The sequence below is a fragment of the Thamnophis elegans genome, chromosome 4 (assembly GCF_009769535.1).
Source record: "Thamnophis elegans isolate rThaEle1 chromosome 4, rThaEle1.pri, whole genome shotgun sequence".
NCBI lineage: Eukaryota > Metazoa > Chordata > Lepidosauria > Squamata > Colubridae > Thamnophis > Thamnophis elegans.
The window spans coordinates 90,150,132-90,176,811 of record NC_045544.1 but is presented as its reverse complement, the minus strand read 5'-3'; the positions used below and the strand labels follow the sequence as shown (position 1 = coordinate 90,176,811).

At 35.2% G+C, this 26,680-nt stretch overlaps 1 protein-coding gene across 2 annotated transcripts in view; it reads left to right on the top strand.

Annotated features, from left to right (window-relative positions):
* Positions 1 to 26,680, top strand: part of KCTD3 (potassium channel tetramerization domain containing 3) — a 37,749-nt gene that overhangs the window by 3,115 nt on the left and 7,954 nt on the right. The window contains exons 2-15 of one of the 2 annotated variants that reach the window (XM_032216208.1): positions 4,879 to 4,932; positions 7,644 to 7,689; positions 8,125 to 8,198; positions 8,868 to 8,926; positions 10,112 to 10,192; positions 10,823 to 10,897; positions 11,554 to 11,644; positions 14,471 to 14,661; positions 16,731 to 16,846; positions 20,633 to 20,720; positions 21,102 to 21,218; positions 21,892 to 22,062; positions 22,661 to 22,816; positions 24,919 to 25,015. In XM_032216208.1, the coding sequence (XP_032072099.1) occupies positions 4,879 to 4,932; positions 7,644 to 7,689; positions 8,125 to 8,198; positions 8,868 to 8,926; positions 10,112 to 10,192; positions 10,823 to 10,897; positions 11,554 to 11,644; positions 14,471 to 14,661; positions 16,731 to 16,846; positions 20,633 to 20,720; positions 21,102 to 21,218; positions 21,892 to 22,062; positions 22,661 to 22,816; positions 24,919 to 25,015 (1,416 nt within the window). Of the gene's footprint in view, positions 1 to 4,878; positions 4,933 to 7,643; positions 7,690 to 8,124; positions 8,199 to 8,867; positions 8,927 to 10,111; positions 10,193 to 10,822; positions 10,964 to 11,553; positions 11,645 to 14,470; positions 14,662 to 16,730; positions 16,847 to 20,632; positions 20,721 to 21,101; positions 21,219 to 21,891; positions 22,063 to 22,660; positions 22,817 to 24,918; positions 25,016 to 26,680 lie in introns of both variants that reach the window. The other variant, XM_032216207.1, reaches the window with a different exon arrangement.

Genomic DNA, 26,680 nt, shown 5'->3' with positions numbered 1-26,680 from the left:
GTTGAGCAGCAAAAAAATGCCTATTTGGGAGAATGGATTCAGACTTCCGACTGTGAGATTTGCTTAATAACTGCCGTAAAAAATGGTTGAAAAAAATGGACCTGGTCATGTGGTGCCTTGATTTAATGACCACAATGACTTATGACTAGAATTCTGGTCCGAATTGTGATTGTAAGTTGAGGACTATCTGTATTTCTTAAAATGTCCCACTCTTGCTGCATTCAGTTTATTTTTATACGCCTGAGATAATTAAATGTATTGTAACTTCCAATAGATAATATAGCAACTATCTATTCTGTGTGGCAGAACTTCAGCTATTTGAAAATATATTTCCTCAATTATCTTTTATATGGGCTAAATATACCTATTCTTTATAAGGCTTAATTTCCAGATCCCTTACCATTTTAGTAATCCTCTTCTAAATCTGTTTCATTTTATCCTCACCCTTTATAATGCTAGCCAGAACTGGATAAAATTCCTCAGTAGGGTCTAACCAGGGCAAAATAAAGTAGAAAACCCTCATTTTATCCTATGCTTTTTTAAAACTAAGTGTAAACTTTCTCACAATCATACACTTGTCAATTATTTAGGGACAACAAAAATCTGGATGGCATGCGCCCTGGTGGGAAGCACCGTCCTTCCTTATATTTTCCTGTTGTAGTTTTTTAATCTGAATTTAGCCAAACATCACCCTAGACACAATTAACAAAGTAGTTCCTCTGTAGTTTTTTCATCTATTTTCCCTTTTTATTGTGGAGTAATAAGAACAATAATTTAAAAGATCAATTTTTAAAGTAATCTAACAAGTCATTTTTAAAATGTGACTTGTTTAAGATTAATCACACCCATGTTTTAACATATCTCTAGTCAACATTTTCTTAAACTAATCTGCTTAAGTTTAGTACTTATTACTGAAATGATGCTTGTATAGAAATATGTTAGTATGAAGAAATTCCTTGGTCAATTTTTTGGAAGCTAGTATGGGGTTGAGGGTATTCTACAGTTATTTGTTAATTCATGTTGAGTAGTATTATTAGGGTATTATATGGTGATTGTATGGTCTTCTGCACAAGCAAAGCATTACCACATCATTGATAGTTGCTGACCTACTTAAGATTGCTGAGGGATTCAGTATCATGATACTGAAATCTCGTGTCAGTATACTTAATTTTCCTATCGAAAGAATAATAGAATACAATGCTCATTTCAGATGATGTAAATTGAAGTCCTTCAGAGAATGTACCAATCTTTATGAAGAAAAAATAGATAAAACATGCATGTCACAATTGGAAGAAGCCAGGGTATGTGTACAGTGATCCCAATTTGAAGGAGAACATGTGATTCAAAACATATACTCTCTCTCTCTCTGTGTGTGTGTGTGTACACACACACACACACACACACACATATATATATATATGCTCTCCAAGTTAGATACAAAAGCTTTAATTAAAAGAATAGATTGTTTAGACATATTATCATATGGCTAATGTGTGCATGAATCAGGACGGCTAGAAAGCTAAAAATTGGTTATAATTGCAGATATAATTATGGCACAACAAGAAATAGAGAAGGTAAACACATTAAATGGTATACACTTTCTAAATATAAAATAAACATAATAAATCCTGTAGGACTTGTAACACTCTCATTACACAAAGCACTTGTTTAGCTTGATTTAAATTAAGGAAGTTTAAGTTAAAAAAAGTTTCCCATCTTTTTGTCCTATGCCCCACATTTGTTCTTCCCTCTTTCCCAAATTGCTAGAGAGATTCTGGGTAGATTTTGGTTGGTGTAAGAGAAGAAGAAGAAAGGATTCAAAATCATACTTAATGCATTTTAAAAAATGTATTTTTACCATATATTTTGCTAACAACAGGCTTTTGTTACAAATAATAGCCATAATTATTTTAAACATTAACTTTAAGGAAAATTTTTAAAGTTTTGTTATTTTGGTTTTGTGAGTAAAAACAAAAGTTATGTCCTAATTTCCATCATGGATTATATGTCCTCATACTTTGGTCTCTGTTTAATCAATCATTAATATGTGCATTTATATTTTGAAAAATATATATTTATATCATTAAGGCATATTTTGTTATACTTTTTAGCTAATGAAACTGATAATTTTTGTGAAATTTTAGATTTAGTTTCTTGTATTTGCAAGTTGCTTGGATAGTACATGCTGTCTTCAGAGTCATGCAGAAAGAAGTGTCTCTCTTTTACCATATAAACATAAAATAAAAAGAAATTAGCTTTGTGTCTATTTATTTATATGCTTATCATCCTTAATATTTTAAATGATTTATTTCAGGGCAGGGTTAATTATTGTTGCATAAAGTTCACAGTACCACACACTTCCCTACATATTTCTAACCTTTTAAAATCTATTGTATTTTTCCTTGAGGAAGGCTGCCTTGAACAAACAACGAAAATAGCGGTGAAAGTAATCTGAGGGTGAATCAATGGATTACTTGAATTTTCATTGTAAAATTCAAAGTATCTTCTTTGTTACCAAATATTTGTACAACGTGATAATTCAACAATGGTGTTCATACATATTAAAATCAAATCATTATTATGGCCAAAGACCAGCATATGAAAAGTAGGGTACAGTCTAGTAGAAAGCATAAAAATACATCAGAATCTAAAAATAATAATTATAAGAAACTAAAATATATTAAACAAAAAGTATATATAAAAACAAACGCCTAAAAGGAATCTAAAAGGAAGGGTAAGAGATGATTGTAGGGGATAAAGGTTAATAAGTGGAAAGCTAAATAGATCATATTATAAAGCACTCTAGTATGATGAGCTGAGTGCCCATTAAAATAGTTTATGACACAAGTCTGAAGGATTTTAAATGCTGCTCTGGCTATGCAGAACCTAGCATTATGTTGTAGGAAGGCTAGTATTTGAAAACAGAAGGGAGGTGTAGAATTGTCCTGTGCACCCTAGGCATTTTATTTATTTATTTATAAAATTTATGCAGTAATTATGAGATGAGGCTAATACAAATGTCTTTGGAATGCAGGCACTGGAGAAGCACACACTGTTGTTTTTTTTGTATCCAGTCTTAGGGTCATTATCCCTCTAGTTAGGGAGAACTGAGAAAAGGGCATTCCCTGTGCCAAACTAAAGGCTTTCTTTGTTTACAGTGCTTCAAGATTATGTGATAGGGAAGACAGTTGGATTATTGGATTCACTGGCAATAAAGGTTGGGGACCTGGATAGGTCTAATTCATGCTCTATGTTCGCTATATGCTATTTAATGAGTGCTTCTGCCTGATTATATCCCTTACTGAGAAGAAGACCTGGAGAGAAACCCAAAGATGAGATTTTAGTTGCCACTGTCTTTTTCCTACAACAAGTCATGTTTTAATTATAGCAGACATAAGAAGCAGACATAAGAAGCCAAAAAGCTAATTCAAGTATGGCTCAGCTATGAGAACTTCTCAGACTTGCCTTCTCTGTTCCAAAGTTATTGTGTCTCCTAGATTAATTTATTTAGTCTATGAGCAAGTATAGGTTTGTGTGAGCATCTATTATGTTGCTAGTTTTAAACCAAAGAATCAGTCATTTCATTGACAAACCTTGTAGGTAATCATTTTAAATATAAAGGTAGCAATTGAAAGCACCTTGTCCCACTAATAAAACTATTTACAGATCTTTGGTTTTAAATCAAAGCAATTCACAATGCAATATTTTTATATGAATATTGTGTTAGGTGAAAAATAGAAATCTACATTATACTCATCTGAGTGAGTATAAGTAATGGTTAACCTTTACGGGACTCAGTGCCAAAACTGGAGTGCACGTGTGCACGCACATGCATGCCAGAACCTGGAAGAGAGTAGCTAGCTGGTGTGCATGCATGTGCCAGAATCTGGAAGAGAGCAGCTGGCTGGTGCGCATGCACATGCCAGAACCTGGAAGAGATCATGTGCGTGCCGGAACCCGGAAAAGCAGCTGACTAGCATGCATGCGTGTGCTGGAACCTGGAAGAGCAGCTGGACAGTGTGCATGCGTGCGCCAGAACCTGGAAGAGCAGCTGGTGATGGCACACGTGCCCACAGAGAGGGCTCTGCGTGCCACCTCTGGCACACGTGCCATAGATTTGCCAACATGGATCTAATTCATTGGATTTGTTGAAGAAATGTTGAAACAACACTTAATGGTGCGATTGGTTTATGTTGTGGCTACCCAGAGTCACTTGTATGAGATGGGCTGCTATATAAATTAGGATGGATGTAAGGTTATGGATATACTAGTGTTCACTTAGCCTCCTTTGTGTGTATTTGTGCGAGTATGTGTATTATTTAGAATTGAAGAGACATTTAAATCATTTACATGACTAGAAAAGAGGGAAAGAGTGTAATATCGCTTTGTATTTCATCTTGGCTATTTTGGGTAACTCTTTTACAGAAACTCTTTTCCAGTAACTTGAAAATAAATAATAGGAATAAATTATCAGATGATAAATGCTCCCTACCATTGCTTTAAGGTACATTTTGTCAGTCAAGATTCAAACAATTAAACTCAAGCAAGGGCCTGGTACTCACACAATATAATCTTTCCCTTTGAGAATTGAACTGTATGCTGTAATCAAAAGTTCCTTTATCTTCCATTTCAAAAGCAGCTTTTTGAAGAAAGCCAAGAATGAAACTAGAATAGAATTCTTCTTTTCCATCCAATGAGCAGTCAAGCCACATGAACATGTTTGATTTTTTATGAAGTTGGAAAGTAGAAATAATTAGGTCTGTAATAAATGCCAAAATTATCTCTTCATTAAGTCAGGTTTTAACATGTTTATGTTTACTACTGAAAACACATCTAGTTTTATTTGATTGAACCTGACTTTTCATCTGTCTTTTCTAGGTTCAGTACTTCACGACAAACACTAATGTGGATCCCTGACTCCTTTTTTTCCAGGTATTTTGCCACTTAATTATGTCATTTTTACTTGAAAGAAGCTTCAATGAGACTAACTCCCTGTTAAATGGGAAAGCCTAATAGATTAGGTCAATAGGCTTGGGTTTTTGTTTCTGTCTTACATTGGGAAACTTTATTATTGAATTTTGTCTTGTAACAAAAATACCAAGCAACCTGGCTCCTTTTCTTATTTTGTTCTCTGTATTAAGAAACAAGAGTTAATAAGTTGAGGGAACATTGCTGTTTTGTGGATTATGTAAAATGCAAATAATTTTGGTCTGATGGCTTTGAAATGAAATTTTTAACTGCACTCTTATTTTTTATTTTTCTAACTTTACTACCATATATAGACCAAAATTATCTGGAATAGCTTTTAGCCTTTTTATGTGTATTATTGATTATCTTTTGATTTATAATATAAATGCTGAACTGAAACAGCTGGTGTACATTTTATTATATTATGGAAGAATCTATTGCTCTGTTCTTTGTACAGCAAATTGAGGATTACATTTTGTGACTGATATTTATAGACAAAATTTGAATAGGATGCTATCCAGTTAACTGAATTAGTAATACTCTAATGGCTGCTATTTTTCTGCAGTCAATATTTTCAGTGCAGGTAGCAGAGTGGTGTGGATATTGCACTCCTCTTTCGTAACGTTGTTCCATCTCCACCATACTTAGATTGCTTTTTCTGCCATGAGAATCCAGTTATGTATTATTGTTAGCAGAAGAATGAATTTCAGGGTGAAAATGGCAAGATAAAGCATTGCAAATGAGTGCATGGGGGCTATTAAATTCTATTAAGATCCATAATGAAATTATAAGCCTTCTTATAGTTTGAAATTTTACTTGGCTACTTTTTATTCATAACTCTTATGAGTAGAAATGGCTAGAAATACAGCTGCCTTTCTGTTTCCCTTGCTTCAGCCAGCTTCAGATCTATTCACTATCTTTCTGAGGTTCATTTTACTTCCATAAGAGCCCTCCATAATGAAATGTCTGAGGGCTCAACCTCTTATTCCCATAGTATGGTGACTAGAACCATCCACTCAGAAATGAGTGAAATAGTACTAATCCTTGCAGACCAAATAAAAGCATATTTTGGATGGGGATTGACTCCTGTCAAGAGATTCAGCGGTTGGTCTTTCTCTGTCTTAAGTCCCACCATTTGATCATCAACAAGAGCAACCAATGAGGAATTTCTGTCCCATGCTCAAGTGTGAATATTGATTAGGAAAGGGTTCACATTTCTTCTTCCAGAGCCCTTTGTAGCTACCATTCCATAACCTACGGTAAAAGCTGGGTAGTAGTAATGAAGTTTTAGATAGATCCTAAATTAGCCTTGTTCAAAAGGGTTACACCAGGGCCCTTTTTTTAGGATTTTTGTAAATCAAACATGCTCTTCGCTATAAAGAGTGATTAGAAGAAGAGGGACAATCTAAAAAAAAACTTTCTTCAGTATTTTATAATTCTTTCTTAACCTTATTTTTGTATAATCATTACAGAAATCTGAACTGTAAAGACATTACAGGTAGTCCTCGACTTACAACAGTTCACTTAGTGACCGTTTGAAGTTACAATGGCACTGAAAAAAGTGAGTTATGACCATTTTTCACACTTATGACCGTTTCAGCATCCCCATAGTCACGTGATTTACATTCGGATGCTTGACAACTGATTCACATTTATGACGGTCACAGTGTCCCTGGGTCATGTGATCATCCTTTGCAACCTTCTGACAAGTAAAGTCAATGGGGAAACCCAATTCACTTAACAACTGGGTTACTAACTGAACTGCAGTAATTCACTTAACAACTGTGGCAGGAAGAATTGTAACTGGGGCAAAACTCACTTAACCAATGTCTCCCTTAGCAATATAAATTTTGGGCTCAATTGTGGTTGTAAGTTGAGGACTATCTGTACTCTCTTGAAAAATGTAGTTTCATCATGGCTTGTGATGATGAAACCTGAACACAGAAAATGTGTATGTTTGTGTGCATAAATTTACAAAATTGACTTTTCTATACCTAGAAAAAATTACCCAACTACATCTATTATGCAATGCTCTTCATCCTTTGCAAATTTGTTTTGATTGGCTGTGGGAATAATATAGGACATGATTCAGGTGTAATGTGGATGAAATTGTAGTTGGTAGAAATCACCTTCTCCCATATGGGAGCTAACTTGTAGTCCAAAACATTTAGTAACGGTAACAGAAATAGAATTGGAAGAGACCTTGGATTTTATCTAGTCCAACCCCCACTCACATAGGAGACCTATATTATTTTTGACAAAAGACTGTCCAGTCTCTTAAAAGCCCTCAGTGATGGGGCACCCACAGCTTCCAAAGGCAATTAGTTCCACTGGTTGATTGTTCTCATTGTTAGAAGATTCCTCCTTAATTCCTGGTTGTTTTTATCCTTGATTAGTTTCCATCCATTGTTTCTTGTCTTGTCTTCAGGTGCTTTGATAAATAAGTTGGCTCCCTCTTCCTTGTGGCAGCCCTTCAAGTAATGGAAGACTGCTATCATATTACCCTTGGTCCTTCTTTTCACTATAGGTATACCCAGTTTCTTCCATCGTTCTTCGTTTATTATAGTTTCTAGGCCACTAATCATCTTTGTTGCTCTTCTCTGAACATTTATTTGATTCATTTTTTTCCTGCCTCTTACTCAAATTAGATTGTAATTTAGATTTGTTGATTTCAGTTTGTTGAGTGGGAGAATTTCAACACTGAAAGACGAAACTGGTGCTGTGAGTATTTTGCTTTTTAATTGTATTATAATGTGAACATTGATTAGATTTTTTTCTGGTAAAAATGTTGGATTCAGAATAATTCATGTAAGCTTAACTGAATAAATGCAAACATGTTGTAACTGTGAGTCAGCATAAGGTAATGTACTGTATGATGTTGACTTGCAATAATGCTTCAGAGAGAGAGTTTAAATCAGGCATTTGGGATCTGTTACCAAAACAGGTTGTTTTAAATCTGAATATTGTAGATTCTAGCAACTATTTGACAAGCTCAAAACTTAAAAAAAATGAACAAAAGTTGAAATGTTAATGTATGTTTAAGTTACACCCACTGAAATAAATATGACTTTAGCATGCATAATTATGACAGGATTGCTTTCCTGATTTAAAATGTCCTTGCAAGCAAATAAATCAGCTATCTCTTCTTCTTTGTAGATATTTATTGATAGAGATCCTGCAGCATTTGCACCAATTTTAAATTTTCTTCGAACAAAGGAATTAGATTTGAGGTAAGTTAGATTTTTACATTAAACTGTTTCATGAGAAAAATAATTAAAATAGTGTTAAGATCACTTGAAATTAATTTTAAAAATCTGGTTCTTGTGTGTAAATGTGGATGATACAGTACTGTTTCCTTTGGTTACCCAAGAATCTATTTTCCCAAATCACATTCAGAATTTGTAAGGAAATATTTGGGTTCTAGCAGATATTTTTAATTCAGAAACCTTTTAATAAAAAGGCTTTATTAAGTCTGTCCATGCTTAAATCCTTAATTCTTCATTTATTTTTACATGATCTGTCTCTTATCAGAAATTCTATGATCTAATCTAGGAATGGAAGTTTCACAAAGTGCCGTTCTATAATATTTAAGGCCTGTATCCTGAAAAGTTTCAGTTCTGAGTATCCCTGTAGCCTTGATGAAGCCAACGAAGCCTTTATCTTGTGTATCTATCTTAAATCACTTTCATATACCTATTCTACTTCATACTTCCTGCCTCTGACCTTTTGGATTGGATTCTTAGCATATCACATCTATTTTTTTAAAATATGGACTTAGCAGTTTAAGAGTTTGAATTAATATCCTTCCAATTTTTAAACCTAACAATATTAATCCATGGGTTGGAAAATTACATTTAATTTTCAAATAGTATTTTTATTCTATTTTCTTTGTTTTGCAGAGGAGTAAGTATCAATGTACTCAGACATGAAGCAGAATTTTATGGAATCACACCGTTAGGTAAATATATATAAATGAATCACTAGATTGAACTTGGCAAGTAGTTTAATTACAGGTACTCCTCGACTTACAATAGTTCGTTTAGTGAACGTTCAAAGTTACAACAGCACAAAGTGATTTATGACCATTTTTCACACTTATAACCATTGCAGCATCCCCATGATCCCGTGAATAAAATTCAGATGCTTGGCAACTGACTCATATTTATGACGGTTGCAGCGTCAACCTTCTGACAAGCAAAGTCAATGGGGAAAACAGATTCACTTAACAACCATATTACTAATTTAACAACTGCAGTGATTCATTTAAGAAATATGTTAAGAAAAGTTATAAAATGGGGCAAAACTCACTTAACAAATTTCTCACTTAACAACATGCATTTTGGGCTCAGTTGTGGTCATGCGTTGAGGACTACCTGTACTCTTTTCATGAATGATAGGAAATTGGAATGGCAATTGAAACTTATATATTTAATAATGTATTGAGATGAAAGTAGACAGCCAAGGATTTTTTTTTACTGAAAAATACAGAGATATCTGAGCAAAATATATTCTATTTCTTGGTCAGCATTGAATTGCAGACACACAGTTCCTTCTGGAACTCATTATTTCATTTCCAGAATCCATTTGTAAGAAAAGATGCATCATTCCAGGATAGCTCCAGCAGTAACCATTTTTTAAATCTTCTATGATTATCTTCAAAAGCGCAGCGTATACTAGGCTACACAATGGCATTTTGTGCTTCTTGTTGTTTTCCAAAATATATACTTATTTCTTCATAAATATCAGTGGCTTTCTTAATCCACCAGAATTTATTTCTGTGGATTTTTTTTCTTTTGTTGTCTGGCTTTATAACCTTTTTGTTTGATAATATTAGTTGTGTAAAGCACATTGGATCACTTGAAAACCAAAATTAATAAAATATTTTTTTTTAAAAAAAATGTGGTATTCTAGAATCTGAAAGAATTCCAGATTCTTCCTACCCAAATATTTGACAAATATGGGATATGAGCTCATCCTTGAAATTAATATACATGTGTTTTAAGTTTATTGTTTGCATATTTCAAAGATAGCATAATGTATCCACTTGTTTTCTTGAAAAAAAAATTTGAAATAGAAATTATTTTGAGGTAATCTGTTTTATTGGAAGTGCATTTAAATATACATAAGTACAATTCTCTTTCAGTAAGAAGATTGCTTTTATGTGAAGAACTTGAGCGTTCCTCTTGTGGAAGTGTACTCTTCCATGGATATCTCCCACCTCCAGGTACTTCTGTATGTTTCAACTGATAGGTATCTCGGACTTTTCAATTGTTGAGATCTTTCCACTATTTTAAAAGAATAATATCAGAGTTTGCTCTGTGACTTCCATATTTAATAGATGATTATGTCTACCTTCCAAATGAGGATCTTATTAGGCTCTTTTTATAAACTGTTCTGCCTCATTGATATTAGTTCAACACATATTTTTCTATGTCCTATTAACACCAATGGTACCTTGAAAGGTTAACTGATTATTTATTTCTCTAATGATGTTGTAAAGTCAAGAGTGATGAATCTTTAGCCACCTGCACCTCTTCCTCATTTTTCCAGATTAAAGAGTTATTTACTCTTTAATTCTGGAGCATTATAGTTTGTACAAACCACTGTGGCCCTCTCTGGAAATACACTTGTACACAATGTCTTTTGGAATTTGGGCACCAAGTGAGTACAATATATAATTTTAGGACCGGTAAAATAGCTTATTTTGCATGTTGACTCCTGTGCTGTTTTTGAAGAGCCCTGGTACCCACAGGTGGAAGATTTGGGCAAACTATGACTTTAAAGTTGTAATTCTTTTAGGCATAAGAATGAGAAACAGTGATAGCGAATTAGAGACATATCCTTTCTCTCTTAGGCATTCCAAGTCGAAAAATCAATGGTTCTGCAGGAACACCTACAGATGTTAGAATACCTCAGAACTGCTCTGAAGGTGAGATGCGAGATGGCAATTTGCAGCCTTCACTAACTGGTACTGGTGAAGATACAGTTAAGCTAGGTGAGAAAAATTTAGAATGTTGTTATGAATACACATGATTCTTGGGTTCATATGTTTGTGGTTGAAAATTATTGAGTGCAGAGCTATGTCTTAATTTGATTCTTTAGTGTCGTTGTCATTGGGTATCATTGTGAACATAGAAATTAGGCTTTCAGTTGCTACTAATTTTTTTAAAATTGTACTGTACATAAAGCCCTTGAAAGGATGGCCAATGAAGTACATATCTTCAGTTTTGAAGGCTGTTTGCATTCAAAGAGTAAGATGCTGAACATTCACAGTTAACAAATTGAAAGTATTTAATCTACAGGAAAATACTAATTTCATTGCAAGGCTCCTGGAAATCTTATTCATCTTCACATTCTAACTTTTGAGATTTTCCATGCCACAAGTCATCATATATTCATGTCCATCTTGGTAGCATTAAAAGCCATGACGTTAAATTTCAAAATCCTGTATTTTGTGCTAATATTAAAGTACATATTTGCATAATCACAATGTGGGATTTCAGAATATACAGTGTCATTATTTATTGAAATAATGATAATTTACATCTTCATTTTTGTTTTGCCTTTTTTTTAAAACAACAACAGGGATTCCTGTGGATCCTCGAAAAGTTTTGATAGTGGCTGGCCACCATAACTGGATAGTAGCTGCATATGCCCACTTTGCAGTTTGTTACAGGTAAGCACAAATTACTAACAATATGACTTGTTTTACCTTTTAATATCTGTGCCATTTTATAAAGCATTAATTAAATGCACAGTGATAGAGGGGATTTTTTAGGTGAACACAAATTCAACATCTTTAATGATCTAAATTTCAGCCCGGAAATTGTCATCATTCTGTTCTTTCATAATCCATCACAGCTCTCTCTGCGCCTTCGGCGTTTAGTCATGCTGGCCACATGGCGACAGAGATATCTTTGGACAGCGCTGGCTCTTCAGCTTTGAAATGGAGATAAACACTGCCCCCTAGAGTCGTGGACAACTAGCACATATGCGCAATGGGAACCTTTACCTATATTAGATATCGTTAATAACATATGTTTTCATAAATTACTTTAATTCTTTTATGTAAGACATATATTAATATGAACTCCTGTGTGATTGTAAGATCCTGAAAGCCACTACTTTCAGTGTACATTAAAAAAAGAATGTGCTACTATGCTGCTATGTGCCCAGTCTGGCATATTAAATGGCTTGTTGTAATTAGTAAATAATGTTTCTAAATCATAGAATTATGAAAGAGGCAATTTAGACATAGGTCTGTCCAGTTCAGTGTAGAAATCCAAGCATCTAGAATCCACTCAAACATATCCAATATAAAGGAATCTACTAGTCTGAGTAATTGGTTCCTATAGCAGTCTGCTGACACTATCACTATATTTGACTAACTACTATAAGTTACTCAGTGGATAATGTGCTTGTTATATAGCAATTCTGAATACGGGTTTGAATATGGATTTGATTGATAATATTTCATCAAGTCAGTTTCTATTCTTAGTGATCACATAGCTAGATTTCCTCCATTATAGTCTGCTCTTTCAGGTCTTCCAATGGTGCAACCATTGCCATAGTAAAGTCCATCCATCATAGTAAACTGGTAGTTGTATAGTGAGAAAGTGCTGTACCATGTGTTTGATAGACACTCCCTAGGGAGATTGTCATTTTAAATTGTCCAGTCTCTTTCAAGCCAATAATTATATTCAGACTCCAAAAAGACCTGGGGTCTTTTTCGAGAAAATTTTTGAATCAATTTCTCTATAAAATTAAATGATCAGTACAGGTAGCCCTTCACTTACAACAGTTCATTTAGTGACTGTTTGAAGTTGCAATGGTACTGAAAAAAGTTATTTACGACAGTTTTTCAAACTTATAATCACTGCAGCATCCCCATGGTCATGTGATCAAAATTCAGACGCTTGGCAGCTGACTCCTATTTACGACAGTTGCAGTGTCCCAGCGTCATATGATCACTTTTTGTGACCTTCTGACAAAGTCAATGGGGAAGCCAGATTCATTTTACCGCCATGTTACTATCTTAGCAACTGCAGTGATTCACTTAACAACTGTGGCAAATATCTCATTTAGCAATAGAAATTTTGGGCTCAGTTGTGGTCATAAGCCGAGGACTATGTGTACTTTGATTTGATTGGTGATTCAAAGCAGCAATTGGATCTTACTGCTAAGATAATTCCTATTTAGAAAACCCTGAAAAGCACTTTGGATTTCTTAATAATGCCGTTTCTCATTTTCTGAATTAACTTCTACTGTTTATAGGATTGTAGTAATAACACTATGGCTACGTTCCACTGTAAAGTGTCATACCTGCATTTACATGTTTAAGAATAAATCTCTACTTGGGCTGTGCAGAATGTTTTGAATACTGGTCATATGTCTTTCAATGGACTGCTTTGACCTCATTGGAAGTACACAATTTTGTTCCAGTCTTATTATTTAGATCATTTCTTGCAAGGTTAGAAGAACCAATTTCAGATTCAAAATGATTTGAGACCAAGCCATTTTTTACACCTTACATATTCACTAGCATATATATTCCTTCAGGGGTTAATACAAATTAAGGTAATAGGATTCCCTTGTAAAAATGAAATAGCTGTCATTTTCCTCTGGAACTCTATATGAAATTATTCTGAGGAGTTCTAACGTTTATAGCACATGATTCCAATATGATTTATATTGCCAGTTTGCATGCTGTCAAGTTCCTAGCTAATATGGTCACATCTTAGTAGAAAGATAGGATGTAAATCAAACAAATAATAAAAAATAGGATTGTCATTATGCAAAGTGCTGTAGTGAGTGAGCTGATTTTGTTAGCTTTATATGCACTGTCACTTGACTCTTCTTTTCCTTGAATAACTTTTAGTAACCATTATGCTAAGTTGCAGCAGCATAAAGAGATTAGATAATATGCCTGTTTTATCTGAAAGACACCTGCTTTTTCTGTTTTCTTTAGTTTCTTTATACAGTATAAAATCTTTTATATGGTTTTAAGAAATATACATTTATCTTTTCTTACATCTTTCCTCCTTTCCCATCTATCTTTTTGTGTATTATATTGAAATTGTGAAGGTAGGCAGTTTCTCATTCTTGATTCTAAAGACATGATCTCTGAGAAATGTTGGAAGATAAATAATCATATATTAATTTGCTTTTGTTCTAGAAATTCTAATAATTTTGTTATTTCATGTGTATTGGAGAAAATATTTGGTTTTACTCTACTCTGAAATGCGTCTTTTAAATAAACCAGAATTAAGGATTTATTGTAAGTCAGTGATTTGTGACAACATCTATTTAAATTTTGTCTTGTAGGTATTAATTCTAAGGTTCTTTAGTATTTTAACTTATCTGTAGCATATAGGATTAAGTTAGAATGTTTCCAACCATTTTTCTGGCTTCTGGTTATTGAACAGCTCATTCATACTGAGCTTCCTGTACATCTTAGAAGGCCAGCCATAAGAAACATCTGTCCATACGTCTTTTTCCTTAGAATTAAAGAATCCTCTGGGTGGCAACAAGTTTTTACAAGTCCTTACTTAGACTGGACTATTGAACGTGTCGCTCTGAATGCAAAGGTTGTTGGTGGTCCACATGGTGACAAAGATAAAATGGTTGCAGTGGCATCCGAAAGCAGTATCATTTTATGGAGCATCCAGGACGGTGGTAGTGGTAGCGAAATAGGTGAGCATGTGTTGTGTTTCACTTCTTAATATATTTTTCTTTTCAGAGGTTGAATTGGAGGGACTTGCAGTAAACTATTTTGCTTTAACCAAGAATATATTACTGAAATATTGTTTCTTAATATCTGCTGAATCTTGATTGATTATGTGCAGCTCTTCTATATTTTATCATAGTCAAATTGAGAGAACACTCAATTAAGAAGATCACACACTCCCGCCTTTCTATTCACCAAAAACTAATTTATTCTTAAAAACTGTCAATTTACTAATTCTGAGCTTGGTAAATAATTTTATAAAATCAATAATATTTACTTCACTAACAGAGCAAATGGAACACAGCGCACGTGTATTACTTATGTAAGTGTGGGTGTGATTGATTTATTGCATTGATTTTATAATGATTTAATAAGAAAGAGTATTCTCTTTTGGACACTGCTATTGGCCCATTGTTCTTGCAATGTTAGCAGCCCTGCCTTGGGAGAGAGAAATACTGTTCTCTGGAAAACAAAAACAAATCATAAAAACAATGTGTTGTTACATATATTCTTCAGAAACTGACACCATCTATGGAATATTATCAAGCCTGGCATCTCCTAGAAGCTGTTTCTCCCTTCATTGTTACTTACATAATAAACTGGTACTAGATTGCTGCTATAAGCAATATTTTACAGAGAAATCCCCTTAAGACAAGCATCTGTCAGTACTTTTACCATTGTCTTCCCTCTGGATGGCATTATGACTGTTGAGCTTAAGTAGGAGTGACATTTTAAATTCCTTCAGACTATTCATGCTGTCTTCCTTGATTTCCCTGAACTTCCTCCAGAGCAATCATTTCTAGTTGTTTCTTTCCTTTTTCTTGTTGCCTGCTTTTTATGTATGCTGCTGAAAATAGAATAAAACCTCAAGGAAGGTCATATGGCCCGAAAAATGATTTGGCATGTACTATTATTTGATATTCATTTATAACCTCTCCTGGAACAGACTCAGTCTGTGCAGTTTGACAATTCTGAGTAGCTTGCACTATGTATTTTAATATATTTTAAGATTTCTCCATGTTAATGTGAAATATTTTAAGTATAGAATAAATGAACGCTTAAAGTCACTTTATGTACCAGACTTCTTCTTTACAGGCCAAAACCATAGAATCTGCTATCCTTTATTTTAAAGTAATACAACACTTTTTTGTTGTTAATTGTTCCTTCATAAAGTTTAAAGATAGGGGTGTTTTCTGTGTAGATTTTGATAGAAAAGATAAAAGACCACCCAACCATACATAAATCTGAGCGTGTTTGCATTTCTATCAAATAGCACTTTAGCAATTTTCAGTGGCTAACACAATGTTAGTATTTGAACATAAGATCCTTTATATTTTAATTTGAATGTTTTTAAACTAGAGCTTGACTATTTGAGGGGCCATTCTGTCATCAAACATTTCTGCCTATTTGACATGGACAGACTGGACATGCTTAAACAATGTTAATTAAACAGTGTCATTTTGTGGAATCCAAGCAATTTTGTGGAAGCATGCCTTTTCTCTCATGGCAACTGCCCTATGGAATGATGTCCCCACCCCCAGAGATTTGGATGTCTCCCACCTTAACAAATTTCCAGGAATGATTAAAAGTCTGGTTGTTCTCTCAGACCTTAGGATAGAAGGAGCACCTATAGTTTCTGGGGAGAGGGTTGGTCCTACAGTCTTCTGGTTGCTTGTGGATGCTTTGGACATAGGTTTTTTTTTTTTTTTTTTTTTTAGTTATAACCTCTTCGGAATCATTGAAGAGTCGGCTGACCTCTAAATCAAATAACTAAGAACAAAATAAGTGAATCCTAAATCCTATCTTAGTCAGCTGATGTAGCCTCAGCTGAAACATAGTCATGGCTATGTACCAAGACATAAGTATTTATACCACAGTCTATAATTAAATATATTGTAAGAGAGGCAATGATTACGAATATAATCATTTTCAAAAGCATTTTTAATTGGATATTGCCATTATTTTGACTTAAAATGTCTTAGACCCTTTTGTCCTTTTAATATACATCTATGTGTGGTATTGTCTCTCCTGATAGGAATCTTTAGTCTTGGAGTCCCAGTAGATGCTCTTTTCTTCATTGGTAACCAGTTGGTAGCCACCAGTCACACAGGAAAAGTGGGAGTATGGAATGCCGTGACTCAACATTGGCAGGTACATATGAACAGAATTGCTTGCTCCTGTACATTATTAGTATTAAAAAAAAATGAAATCAACTTTTTATCAGCATATTTGTTCTTTTTTAATATACTTTACTATTGCTGAAATATCTGTAAATGTTTAATTTTCAAGTTTTATCATTCAGCTAGCAACAGCTGAAATCGTTTTGCAAGAAAATTAATTCTATATAACAGGAAAGATGTTTGCCAAAGATGGAGCTGACTCCTGTTATTTATTTATTTTTAATTTGGAAAGCAGAGCTTAAGACTTATTCCTGTTCTGTATAAGTGACCATTCCTTTCCCACAGATTTTCTCTTGGCTCCAACTTGAGGGACAAAAACAAAATATACATGAGGAGGAGAAGGTAGTCTAGGAAAGAGAGCAAGATGTGATGCAAATTATGCCTGTCCTAGTGATCTAATTGGTTTGCTGAAGACAAGCTGCAGCCAACAGGCAGGATGATAGCTGAATATTAGAACTCAGGAGCACTCAGTCTAAAGCAGTTGCCCAGATGCGTAAATGGGCTGATCCAAGAGGCAGAAGAGCTTCTGGAGACAATGATGCAAAACAGAAGAGTTAAGCAATTCAGGCAGCAAGTTTCCCTGCAATGCAGCCAACCCTCTCAGCTTTATTGATTTATTGATGTATCAGGTGAGGTTGCTCATGTGGAAAAAATGAAAAAAGTGGAAGAAGGAGAAACCCAAGGAAGTCCAAGAATGTGGCTATTATGAATCGGAAACCCCTGGCAAGTGAATCTGTTCTGTAGGTGGTTGGGGATAAGGCATATCTGTGAGGATGAGCAACCAGGGGATGCTGCTATAATATCACCTTCCCAGATGTATGGCAGATCTCTTCTGGAACTGATTCATCTCATTGCAGGGGTGGTTGAGACTCTTAAAATGGGAATCCCACTAATAGATACAAGGCAACATCAGAGCTGAACCATCTAAATTCATGAAGCATTCTGAGGTAGATAGATTTACCTTTGCAGATGTAATTATTGGGCACATGATGCTATAGAGCAGGGGTGTCAAATGCGTGGCATCATATTGTAACGTGATGTATCACAACTTTTTTCCCCTGCACTAAAATGAGGGTGGGGTAGCCAGAGTGTGAGGCATCTGACCCGTAGGCCGCGAGTTGGACACCCTTGCTATAGTCTGTTTTAACTTCTGTTAACCATTTCTGGGAATGCTGTTGCATGTTGGGTTCATCTTTTATCATAACAACAGTAGTTGGACTTAATATGAAATACTTTCCTTGTCACTGATCTACCAAAAAGGGGAAAGAGATGTTTCAAGAGGGACCAAGAGTCAAATTGTTAACTACTGTTCTGTGTTTGCTATTATACATTTTTCTTTCATTTCCCAAATATTTTTACTGGTGGGCAAAGTTTTATTTTGCTAGTGAATTAGTTAATAAATGAAAAATGGAACTACAATCAGCTATAATAAATTATGCATGCTGCTGAAAGGAAGGGTTTCTTCCATGGGACAGGAAGAAGTTTTAAGCTCTGCTGTTTTGTTAGAAGAGGTAGAGTTAACCAATTTTGTTGAGCCTTTCAGTAACCAGAAAGGTTTTTCATCGTTAGCCAAATTATGTTTGTGTAAAATCCTGATGAATTTAGAAATTTTATCATCTACCTGAAAGTTTCTCAACTAATGCTACATCATTTCTCAAAGGTAGTTATTTTATATTTCTGTTCTCAAATGCTGTGCAATTTTTATACATTATGCATTCTGACAGTGGAAATAGAGATTCTTGGGTTATATTCAAGACTAAGAGGCATTCATGCAAGAAATAAACCTGGTAACACAACCAGATGGTTGTCTCTATAGCTCAGTGTAAAGAACTAAGGAAATCAAAGAGACTGTCGTATAATTTTCAAGAGGCAAAAGTGACCTAAGGCATAGACTTGGGATACCACATCACTGGTTGAATAAATCCTGATTTTACACATAAGTGATTGTCATGGTAATAAGTACTAGAGGGAGAATTCAAGAAACCAAGTGATATAATTGTTATTTGTTGAAATCTTACAAGTATCTCCTGAATATAGCTGAAATCCCTTTTAAAGGGTTTGGGGGGTTTTTTGGGTAAAGTTTGCATAATTCATTCTAAGGATTTGGGTAGTAAACTGAGATACTCTGCTCATTCTCAAGCAAAATCCTGGTAGCATAAAGAGCATAGCCAAAATCTGGTATTCAAATAGTGTTAAAGTAGTTAGAACATTTTGGGCCTAGTTTATTTGCATAATATATTAAATGTTCAAAAGTGGGCATGTTTGCCAATTTCAGGTGCTACAAAATTGCAATTACAAGACAGTAAAATAAAATGATAATTGAAAGTGAAATGAAAAATAATTGAATGAAATTCCAGAGAAATATTCAAAGTTCTTAATGTAAGAAACAAATGAAACACAAAGGTATAAATTAGTGTTGCTGATATGGCTAGAGTATATGTGAAAACAGTCTTGGAATTATAGTTAATCTCAAGTTGATTATGTGCTAGTAATATGAATAACTGCTAAAAAGGCAACTGCATCTTTATCCTGCATCAGTAAATGTAGATTATAGGAAATAACTTTATCGCATCAAATTAGAAATAAAGAAATAAAGTTCCAGTTGAATATTAGGGAAATCTTTCTAAAATACAACATCCATTTGATAAAAGAACCAATTAGGAAATTGACCTCAGTGGCTCAAATGGCCTTTTTCAACTTAGTAATTTTATAAATATTTTTAAAAATCTACTTTTAAAAAGCTAATATAGCAGTCGAAACTAGGAGCTTTGTTTTTCTTTATCCTATTATTCTTTCTTTTTTAGTTCTATATAATTAGGCTGTATTAATAATCACTTCCTTTCTCCCATAGTCACTTGCTCATTGATTTCATTCAAAAGTTTGCAGTCCTCTCCTTTATTGGCCTCATTTACCCAAGCCTGGTAGAGGTCTGTTATCTTAAAAGGGAAGTTGCCTATCATGGTTCCCCTCCTTCCAGATTTTATTCCCCTCATCCCTTTTCTGAAACAATATAACTTTTGTCCTCTATTTCAGTGAGAATTGTTTTCTTCTGTTGGCTTCCATCTTATTTTTCAAGGCTTTCTGGGTTTTCTGAGTACCATCAGTGCTTCCTTTCTAGGTTTCTGGGCTTTTTCCTCTTATGCACAGTTGTTCTCCTTCTGACATCTCCCACTCCTGACATCTTCCTGTCTGCCTACCTACCAGTGTGTCAACTAATGTTTGAGACTGCAGATGAGGGAGGAAAACATTTCCCATTTTTTTCTTCCCAGCTCATCTAGCCAGATCTTTTAGACTGTAGTCTCCCTTTATCCAGCTTACTTTGACTCATTCTGCCTGGGCTCTTTCTTGGGCATCTGGTGCTGTTGTATTGATACCCAAAGATGGTGCATCTTTTATGTTTCTCTCTGCTGTCTTGGAACTCTAGCATTTCTCACTGTCTGCAGTGAGTATATGCACGCATGAATGTACACATAGAGACACACAATTTTCCTAACACTCATGCTTTTACACATTATTGTGTCATAGTATTTATTCAGTAACTTGAAAATAATTGTTGCAACACTGTGATATAAGGGTTCTTTCAGAGGTTTTACAAGAAAATTGTGAAAAAGACATCTTTAAATGTAGTATAAATTTTAAATTGCTCCAGTTTAATCTTAATAAAACATATGCTTTTAGATAATATGGCTAATATGTAGTGCTATACCAAAGCATATGAAACAAAATTGAAAGTTGATGTTTTTATTTTATTTACTAGGTTCAAGATGTTGTCCCAATCACTAGCTATGATACTGCAGGATCATTCTTACTGCTGGGCTGCAACAATGGCTCCATATATTATATTGGTAAGCTCAAGAATCTCTTTCCTAACTTTTGAGAATTAACTTCAAAAAACAATCCTATGGGTTATTTAGAACAGGGGTCCCCCAATCTCTTGTCCACGGACTGGTACTGGTCCATGGTCCATTGGGAACCATTGGGCACGCTCACAATTTGCGCATGAGTGGGACAGTTGCACATGAGAAACATCACCCCTCCACCCTCCCCACTGCCACCACTGCTGCTGCTGGTCTGTGGAGCCAGAGAGTTTGGGGACCGCTGATTTATGGAGGTTTTACTTTTATCTCTTAAAAGTATTATTTCAGGAATTTTGTTGTAAAGATTTTAAAGACCTGAAATGGTTGTTTGGCATTCTAAAACAATTTATATATGTCTTTATTTTGCAGATATGCAAAAATTTCCATTACGAATGAAAGATAATGATCTTCTAGTGACGGAGCTTTACCACGATCCTTCTAATGATGCCATAACTGCACTTAGTGTTTACCTTACACCCAAAACAAGTTTGTACTATCTTGATAGAATTGATCCTGAATATGATATTGTCAAACCATCCTATTGTCAACTTTAAAAATATTTAATGCTGCTTCGGTTCTGTTCTTTAGTTATCCATACACAACGTATTTGTGACTTATTTAGAATTAAGAAAATTATGGAGATAATGCATCTTACTGTTATTCAGTTATGAATTTTATGCGTTTGGAAATACCATTCTATCCCTTGTGCTAGTATACTCAATGCTACAGCACTTGGAAGAGAGATTTATTATTATTGCTATATGATAAAATTGTATACTTCTCTTCAAAACAATTTTCCTCAACTGACAGTATTTAAAAAATAATAATCTTGAATTTCAAAATGTCACTTGCTAATTTTATATTGTTTTTCCTATTCATAAGTTAATTGTGTTGATTTTATTAGGGTAAAGGTTGAAATGTATGGTTATAAAAATGTTTGTCTTGTACATAATTTGCACCTTCAACAGTATTTTCAATATTTTAAATGATGCATAATATATGGGAAGAGTGCTACTTGTGAACTATAAGTGCAATAATTGCTGAAATAATCTTGTAAAGTTAAATGTAGACACCACATCTTTCCTCAACAGCAAGCCTGCACCATCTTGGGCGAATATAATTTACTAAAATCATTTCTGTTTCTCATGTTTTTGTATAGGCGTAAGTGGCAATTGGATCGAGATTGCATATGGCACAAGCTCTGGAGCTGTACGTGTAATTGTGCAACACCCAGAAACAGTTGGTTCAGGACCACAACTTTTCCAGACTTTCACAGTTCACCGTAGCCCTGTTACAAAGATCATGTTATCAGAAAAACATCTGGTATCAGGTAATCTTGTCAGACTAAATGACTTCATAACTTTTTTCTTCTATGTTCTCCTTTTTAAAAATATTTCTAAAGCACAAAAGAAAAAAAATAGAACAAGATAAAATACGCATAAAGGCCAGCTTCCATTTATATTTCTTAGTTATATGGAATTTGCGGTGTGGATATTCAGTGAGCCATAAAAGCATCCTAACCCTAAATGAAAAAGAAGTTTATTTTGTTTTATTTTTCACAATGCTGATCCTTCCTTTTGTCAGGTAGCACTCATCATAAGACAGTGAATTGAATTACTAGCTAGTATCATCCTCCTTTTTCCATTGAAGGGCATAACTGCATCTCTTGCAGCTTTAGAGTTCTCCTGATCCGATTTCTGTATCACAGTATTCTTTTTTTTCTTCTCTCAAAAGTCTCAGACTCTGCTATTTTTTTCTTGAGAGGGCTGAAAGAATTAACCTTGAACCCATCCAACATTCCTTACTAGGTTGTCAACACTAGAAAAGGGAAGATTTACTATCATTATTAAAAAATACCAATTGGTTTAGGTGTGATGTAAAATTAGAACTATAACCTCTGCTTCTTTTTATGGTCATTTCCCCTCTAGTGTGTGCTGATAATAATCATGTCCGGACATGGACAGTGACACGTTTTAGAGGAATGATTTCAACACAGCCAGGATCCACTCCTCTGGCATCATTCAAAATTTTGTCATTGGAGGAAACTGAGAGTCATGGAAGTTACTCTTCTGGAAATGATATAGGTAAATGAAGCATTCCAGGTAAACTGTGGTTATGAGAATAATGGTTTAGGGCACAAACCCTATGGAGATCTTCACCTGCCCGTAGTAGGGATGTGGACAGGTATACCAATCCTATTTTCTAAAGGTTACTAAAATCCTTTCTTCCTATTAGTTCTTCATGCTCCGTATGCAAAGAAAGAGTAGGCACATAGGGATATTAAACCTGAATCTTTTGTCCATGCCTATTCCTTCAACTCAGCTATACTGAATTGGCAAACACTCATATACCGTATATACTCGAGTATAAGCCGAGTTTTTCAGCCCACTTTTTGGGCTGAAAAAAGCCGCCTCGGCTTATACTCGAGTCTACAACTGGATCCGGCAGTGCTGTTGCCTGTTGGAGGAGGAGGAGGCGAACCAGCCTGCCATCGCCAGCCACCGCTAGCCCTGCCGCTCTTCCCACCCCCTTCCAAGCCCCACAGTCCAGCGGATGGAGCAGCGAAGCCCCGGGGCTTCGCTACTGCTCCCCGCATTTTCTGCACGGGGATCCCTTGGAGAGGGGATTCCAGCCTGCCATCGCCAGCCACCGCTAGCCCTGCCGCTCTTCCCACCCCCTTCCAAGCCCCACAGTCCAGCGCTGCTCCATCCGCTGGACTGTGGGGCTTGGAAGGGGGTGGGAAGAGCGGCAGGGCTAGCTGTGGCTGGCGATGGCAGGCTGGAATCCCCTCTCCAAGGGATCCCCGTGCAGAAAATGCGGGGAGCAGTAGCGAAGCCCCGGGGCTTCGCTGCTCCATCCGCTGGACTGTGGGGCTTGGAAGGGGGTGGGAAGAGCGGCGGGGCTGGCAGTGGCCGGCGATGGCAGGCTGGTTCGCCTCCTCCTCCTCCAACAGCACTGCCGGATATCCGCCCAACGCTGCGGGGGCGCCAGCGGGAGCTTTGGCGGCTTCACCTCAGCCGCAGCGCTGGGCAGCAAATGTGCTGGTGCTGTTGGAGGAGGAGGAGGCGGCGGCAGCAATAGCACCTGAGGACAGGACAAGAAGCAATGGAAACTTGTCAGAAGGAGACTCAAGCTGGAAATAACGAGCAATCTGACAGTAAGAACAATTAAAATCCTAGGAAAATGTCCTTTCATGAAAAATTACTTTTTCAGTTAACTCTGCCTGACATTAGTTGGGTGAACAGAAATATTAGTTGGCCAATTCTAAAAGGGAGCACCAGAAAGAACTTAAAATATTTTTTAAGAGAGCTGGGTTTTTCATTTATATTATATGTATGAACAGAATTAACACAAATTGCAGATACCAATCAAACATAAAGAAAAAAAGGATGAAATAATGCTCATTTTAAAAAACTCAGTGAAAATAAAAACAATATACCAAGAAGGTGGCATACTGGTTGTGATTTGATCTCTTCGGGGGATCCCGGGGATCCCCTATACAAGTATTTTAATATTGCAGACTTGCAGTATTATAAGTCATACTGATATTATAGAACACTTTAATTAAGCGGGTCCCTTGAATAAACATAACTTTGAGTTTCAAATAACACTGATTTTTTATTTTTGAAATTTACCGTAGCTGCTGCATTTCCCACCCTAGGCTTATACTCGAGTCAATAACTTTTCCAGCTTTTTGGGGTAAAATTAGGTGCCTCGGCTTATATTCGGGTCGGCTTATACTCGAGTATATACGGTAAGGCTTTTTTGAAAGTCACCAAATTCTCCATGTAGGACAAATATTAAATCAGGTCAGCATAAAGAGAGAGGGTGGGGAGTACATTTGTTACAAAGAAGCATAACAATATAAAATATCTAAATATAGGATATAAAGGATATAAAAATAAACATCAAAAACAAGTTATACAAATGTAGGGATTATAATTATAAAAAGTACAAACATGAAAATCTAAAATGGAGGAATGGGAGTGTGAGATAGGTGTAGAGAAGCATAAAAGATTAGTGCGTGGAAGACAATATCAAATTTTAATCTGCACTTTGGTGTAGTTATTTGAGAACTTTTGCAGGAGTGATTATCAACTTATGCACAGAACTCTTTATTTAATATTTCACGTAACTCTTGTATACAGCTAAACATCAATGCTTTTTATTTGGTGGTCTCTTCCAGGTCCATTTGGTGAGCGTGATGATCAACAGGTATTTATCCAAAAAGTTGTTCCCATCACCAACAAACTTTTTGTGAGACTCTCTTCTACTGGAAAAAGGTAAGTGATGCAATTACCGTGCTACTAATTAATTCAGGAAATAGGTTATTATTTTTTAATTCTCTGAATTAAAGGAAAGTATTGTTATTTTGTTTTTAGCTTTTACGTTTTAATAGACCTTTAATTATATCTTTTATTTTAGTGCTATTCCTTCCATAGGGTAGTGTGTATTGCTACCTTTATTAAAAATATAATGAGTTGCCAGGCCATTTCAAAGTAAACAAAATCCAGAGTTGTGGAAAGAGCAGCCAAAGTGTTTTTGAAAACTTGGGTACTATTTAAAGAGAGTAATATGGCTAATATAACCAAGGCAGTCACTTTAGCGTTGAGCTATTCCCCCACTAGAAACCTGTGCGATGAGAAGCAGCCCATCTTTTCTTAATGAGTAAGAACACTTTAATAGAAGGGATCTACTTTGTATCTACCTTCATGTCATAAAATCATAAGCAAACATTGGAGAAATTAATCAGGAGTGCATTTTCCAAACATCAAGATTATCCTTTTGACAACTTGTGAGTTTTAAAGCAAATAACAGTAGATAGCTATAATATGGCTAGAAGATTCATTATCACTTGAATAATATTACATTGGAATATTATAATATACTATAAATCACCATGATTAAATGTTCTAGCCAGGCTTAAAAAGAAAAATGGGATATAGTTATTAAAATTAATGTTATATTAGGATAAATTTGTGTGTAGTAATTCATAGCCTGTTAAACTTTGACCTCTTTCTTTTCTCATTTTCTTTGATTACTATGGAATAGTCTAATCAACACATGTCTTCTACGTTAATTAAGCCCGCATTCCTATATACGCATTTTATCCTGGAAATAATTGTATTGGTTATTTGTTCCCATGGTAGCAATTTGCAGTATGTGCAATCAATTGTTACACATCTTTTTTTTTTACACATTTTGTTTTGAACTACTGTGGATCCATCCGTTTTGGAATAAAAAGAGATGACTCTTAATTAAGCTGCCATGGCAATTGGCCTCTTCATACATGTGTAAATAGAAAGTTAGATGATGAAAAGCGTACTATTTCTTGCCCTTTGTAAGAGATGAAGCTCCTTAGTCACAACATTTGATTTCCGCTTTCAAAAGATCCCTTTGTCAGTGACCATGCAATCAGGACACAACCACATGGAAGCAAAGCTAGTCAAAGCAAAAAGAAGCTTGTTTTCCCCAGGTAAATCCAGCATCTCTGTTCTCTGTCCCCAAAGACTGACAACTGTAGTATTCTGCATTTGAAGCAAGTTAGTTGAAGCATGCTAGCCAATTCCACAAAGCTGAGCCAGTTAAAAGACAACCCCCTCCCACTTACAAATACTTGTTAAGCAATGGATCAAGACCAGGGGCCTTGCAGTTCCTTGCAGGAAGTGAACCATGAGCTCCAAGACACTACCATTTTTTTAAAAAAAAAATCAAGCTAAGTTCTGCTTTCTCCAAAAGTAATAATACCAATCATTTTTATTATGTGCCCTGCTCTTATATGAAGCAAGAAGCTAAGAAAGGGACTAACAAGTTTATCATATTTTAATGCAAATCTTTAAGGGCCTAAAAATAAGTGTGTTACCCCTTTCCTTTGGCTAAGAAAGGGGACCTTTTTCTTTTTTTTTTAAAAAAAAGAGGTATATTAATCTCAAAACTTGGGAAATGCC